General features: G+C 61.9%; 1 protein-coding gene across 2 annotated transcripts in view; it reads right to left on the bottom strand.

Moving 5' to 3' along the window:
* The window catches only part of FAM50A (family with sequence similarity 50 member A), a 4,467-nt gene extending 433 nt beyond the window's left edge, over window positions 1–4,034 (bottom strand). The window contains exons 1-9 of one of the 2 annotated variants that reach the window (XM_024746203.1): window positions 3,891–4,034; window positions 3,693–3,792; window positions 3,276–3,421; window positions 1,144–1,220; window positions 946–1,033; window positions 750–811; window positions 448–524; window positions 182–236; window positions 2–7 (exon numbers count right to left, since the gene is read on the bottom strand). In XM_024746203.1, the coding sequence (XP_024601971.1) occupies window positions 2–7; window positions 182–236; window positions 448–524; window positions 750–811; window positions 946–1,033; window positions 1,144–1,220; window positions 3,276–3,421; window positions 3,693–3,792; window positions 3,891–4,023 (744 nt within the window). In that variant the 5' untranslated portion in view covers window positions 4,024–4,034. The remainder of the gene's footprint in view (window position 1; window positions 8–181; window positions 237–447; window positions 525–749; window positions 812–945; window positions 1,034–1,143; window positions 1,221–3,275; window positions 3,422–3,692; window positions 3,793–3,890) is intronic. The other variant, XM_024746204.1, reaches the window with a different exon arrangement.

Raw genomic sequence — 4,034 nt, 5'->3', positions numbered from 1 at the left:
TGTGGTGCTGGGAGCAGAGGGCAGGAAGGCGACGGCAGGTGAGCCACCTCGGCCGCCTGCAAGCCGGGTTCCAGCCCTGCCCACCCGAGCCGAAGACCCAGGGCACGTGGGGCCCCCCTCGAAGCCCCCAGGTGTGCCACGGCCCGAGACCCTCCCCGCAGCCCCCAGAGAAGGGACTCACGTGGGGTATGATTAGGTCCTCCTTGATGTACATGAGCTGCTCCACCCCTGCCGACCTGAGGGAGGAAGGACCAGATAGCAGGTGGCCAAGGACATCGGGGCACCAGAGCCAGGAGGCAGAGGCCCGCGATGCTGGAAGGGGGATGGGTAAGGGGGCACGGCGCCCGGCGTGCCGCGAGCGGCAGCTGCCACCTGGGGTCCCGAGCGCCAGGGCTGAGGCTGCAGACTCCGGTGCACCCTGGAGTCTGTGCACCCGCGCAGCCCCACCTGAGCTCGCTGAAGTCTTTGCGCAGGATCTCGAGGGCCTTCTGCAGGAACTGCTGCATCGTGTTGCCCTTTTTCATCTGTGTGAGTGACCCAAGAAGAGGCAAGAGGGAAACCGTGCGGGGAAACCAACCGGGGAGTTGGGAAGGGAGGACGGAAGCCCGGAACCCTCCTCCCTGCTCCCCCCGAACCCCCAGGGGCCACCCATACCAAGGGATTGACAGCTCCTTCCCACCGAGGCCAAAGGAGGCTGGGCCCGAGGGGCGAGGGGCATGGGGCCCGGGGCGCAGGCCCCGCAGCGTCACCTTGACTGTACGCCGGTGCCCAGAGCCATCCCAGTAACTGAAGGTGATCTCGATCTCCTCGCCTACAAAACAGAATTGCCCCTTGGCCTCCAGACCCCGGTGTCCCCACTCCCTGCCAGCTCCCTGGGGCTCGGGGCACTGCCCAGAGCAGCGCTGGCAGGAGCGCGGGTGCGGCTCCCAGCCCCGGGCCACGCACATCCCGCTCCGGGAGCCTCACTCTTGATCTTCTCCTGCTTGGCTTCCCACTCCTGCCGCAGCTCCTCCCGGAGCCGATTCTCCTCCTCCTGGAAGAGAAAGAGGCAAAGGAGGGAGGCCCAGGGCTGCCCAGGGGGCACGCAGGGCCCCACTTCCTGAGCAAAAGCCTCTGCCAGGGCCGGGGGCAGGCCGCCTTTACCTCTCGGTCTCGGTCAGGCAAGAAGCTCGTGTCCACATCTGGGTTCTTCCCCAGTTTCCTCTTCTTTGTGGTGATCTCTGGAGCAAAAGGAAACACAAGAGTCAGTGGCACGATGGCCCTTGCCTCCGGGGTACCCCAGACCTTTGTCACCCAGGCCTCAGCTCAAACGCAACCTCCCTGGAGGCTTCTTGGACTGTCCTGGCCGGGACGCACAGCCCTCTTCACAGCACCTATGGAAACCTTTATGAGAGGCGCCCTTGCCAAGGGGCCTTCACCTTGGTCTCCACCGCCAGCAGCTGAGCAGGAGGCTGGCACCAAATTGTTGCCCCATCAGCTGTGACCTGGAGTGCCTCGGGGGACTTAAGGCCTCAGTGCCGGTGCCAGAGGGAGAGAAGGTCCTTTGCACCAGAGGGGCAGGACATCCACATCTGACGTCTCATCCACTCTTCACGACAGCCTCAAAAGGTTACGACATTCCTTTTTACCAGGAGACGAAGCTGAAGCCCAAAGTCCTATGGTTGCTGCTATCAGAACCCGCGGGGAGGAGGGAAGGAGAGGCCCCACTTGGGCGCAGGCCAGGCCTGACACCTTGGACTCTGCAACTCACTTTCCCCAATTAGGGCACAAATGAACGAGAACAGTGATTCTTTAACTTGCTGGTCTCGGCACCCTGGACGGTCTTACAAGTCACCAAGGACCCCAGAGAGCTCTTGTCCCTGGGAGTTGTAACCGTTGACAGTCACCAAATCGAAAACTAAATCTGGGAAGTGCCAAAGACTCGAGAACATGAAAGCGTGCATTCTATCAGCTGTCGGAGGGAGGACGGCATACCATGTCACGTGACCTCTGGAAAAATCCACTGCATGCTCACGAAAGAACAAGAGTGCAAAAGGCCAAGAACGTCTTAGCACAATTATGAAAATGGTTTTGACCTCGCAGACCTCTCGAAAGGGTCTCGGAGACCCCCAGGGGTCCCTGGAGCACTCTTTGAGAACCGCCGACCTAGAAGACAAGCCCATACTCCAGGGCAGAGGTTCCAGCGCCTGGACAAGTTACAAAAATTCCACGCCAGCTACCCATGGCCGGGCCCCGGAAACCAAACCTCCAGGGGGAGGAAGCACCCACAAAGCCCCAGTGACACACAGTGAGGCTGAAAGCCTCCCCCCAGACCCGTGCTGTCCCAAAGGTGGCCTCTGCCGTACAGATGGGCAGCTCACACCAAACGCAACTGACCTGCCCGTGGGAACGTTTTAGATACCAAATATCACTAGTTACTGTTACTCAACAGTAGTGAGACTACCCCAGGGGCTTCCCCCCGGGGGGCGGGCAGGCTCTTCCCCCTGACAGCACTGGCCGCTCCCCTCAAAGCTGTCCCAGTGCCATCCCCTGCCTTGGTTCCCCAACACTGATCCCAGGCCACCACATGCTGGCCATCACGCTTTCTAACCCAGACCAGGCCTGTGCTGCATCCTCCCCGGTCCTCAAATGTGTCCACTTCTGCCCGCTCTGCTTCTAGGTACACTCATCTCTTGACTCTACGTGCTTCTCCACCCGCCTCTCTCTGGGTGCTAATGAGATTCCCCTCACCCTGAAGGCCCAACTCAGTTTTCCCCCCTCCCTTGGCCCCAGCGAGACACACGCTTCCCCGTGTGTCTCCCACCAGGACAGGGACGGCACCCAGCTTCTGTCCGTCTGCCTCGGCCCCGGCCCGGCCGTGAGCGGGTGCCCAGCACACAGGGGCCCCATGGTGACCTCAGCCTTCCCGAGTCGTTCCTGTGGCCCCTTGTTCCCTTGGGCAAGGCCTGCACTGTCCAGTGAGCAGCCGCTTAGTTTCTGCGGTTGGGTCAATTTATACTGAAATTATTCAAACAGAATTAAGTTTGGTGCCCAGCCACACGAGCCCCACACAGCTGCCCAGGGACCGCACAGCTGGTTCCCACTCAATCGGCCGCCAAAAGCGAGCCCCCCCACTCAACTTTGCCACGGTGAAGACTTGGCCCTTTCCCTCCTGCCCCAACTTGTGAGGTCCGGGACCCCGAATGCGGCGGGCAGTCAAGGCTGTTGGCAGAGGCGCTTCTTCACTTGCGAGCTGGACGCCCGGACAGAGCTCTGCCAGCGGGACCTGCCCCCACCTTCCCTCTCCAGCTCGTCATCGTCCATGGTCGCCTCCTCCTCCTCGTCGCCCGCCTCGTCCTCTTCCTCCAGGGTGAAGGACAGGCTGGAGATCTTCCGCTTGGCCTCCTTCTTGCGCTCCTTCTCTCGCAGCTTCTCCAGCTTCCTGCCGAGGCATGGGTGGCCGTCACGCATGTTCCCACCCCCGAGGCCCCTTCCCCGACCCAGAGCCACCTGTGTGCTCAGTGCGGGTCCCACTCCGCGCAGGCCCAGAGGAGTCCTGCTGGCCCGGGGCACTTCAAGTTCACGGGCAGGCAGGGATCTGATGATGAAAAAGGGTCCCCCCTCCCCTTCCACGTGCAGGACCAGCCTGACCCGCCCCCAAGCACGAGCTCCATCCAGAGGGGAAGGCCGCTGGCTGGGAGGAGACGACCCACAGCTGCAGCTCCTTCGACTGCTCCTTCTTGGCCAGCTGCTTCTCCCGCTCCTTCACCAGGGCCTCCTGCTTAGCCTTCATGTCGTTCAGGGTCACAAGACCTGCGAGGTGAGGAGACGCGGGGGCAAGAGGCGGTCACCCAGAGTCAGCCATGCAGCCGACCTCAGCCCGGGAGTGGGGACACAAGCGCTTTGCTCACCCACGGTGCTGGACTTGAGCTCCGCCTCCACGGCGTCATAGTGCGCAGAGAACTTCTTGTCAATGTTAGATTTCATTATGTTCTCCTGTCCGGGAGGGAAAGCAGCAGTGAGGGCCACCTGCCACCCCACCATGCAAGTGGGGA

This window comes from Neophocaena asiaeorientalis, unplaced genomic scaffold, assembly GCF_003031525.2.
Source record: "Neophocaena asiaeorientalis asiaeorientalis breed wild unplaced genomic scaffold, Neophocaena_asiaeorientalis_V1.1 scaffold2579, whole genome shotgun sequence".
Taxonomy (NCBI): Eukaryota; Metazoa; Chordata; class Mammalia; order Artiodactyla; family Phocoenidae; genus Neophocaena; species Neophocaena asiaeorientalis.
This window is presented reverse-complemented; position numbering and strand designations above follow the sequence as displayed.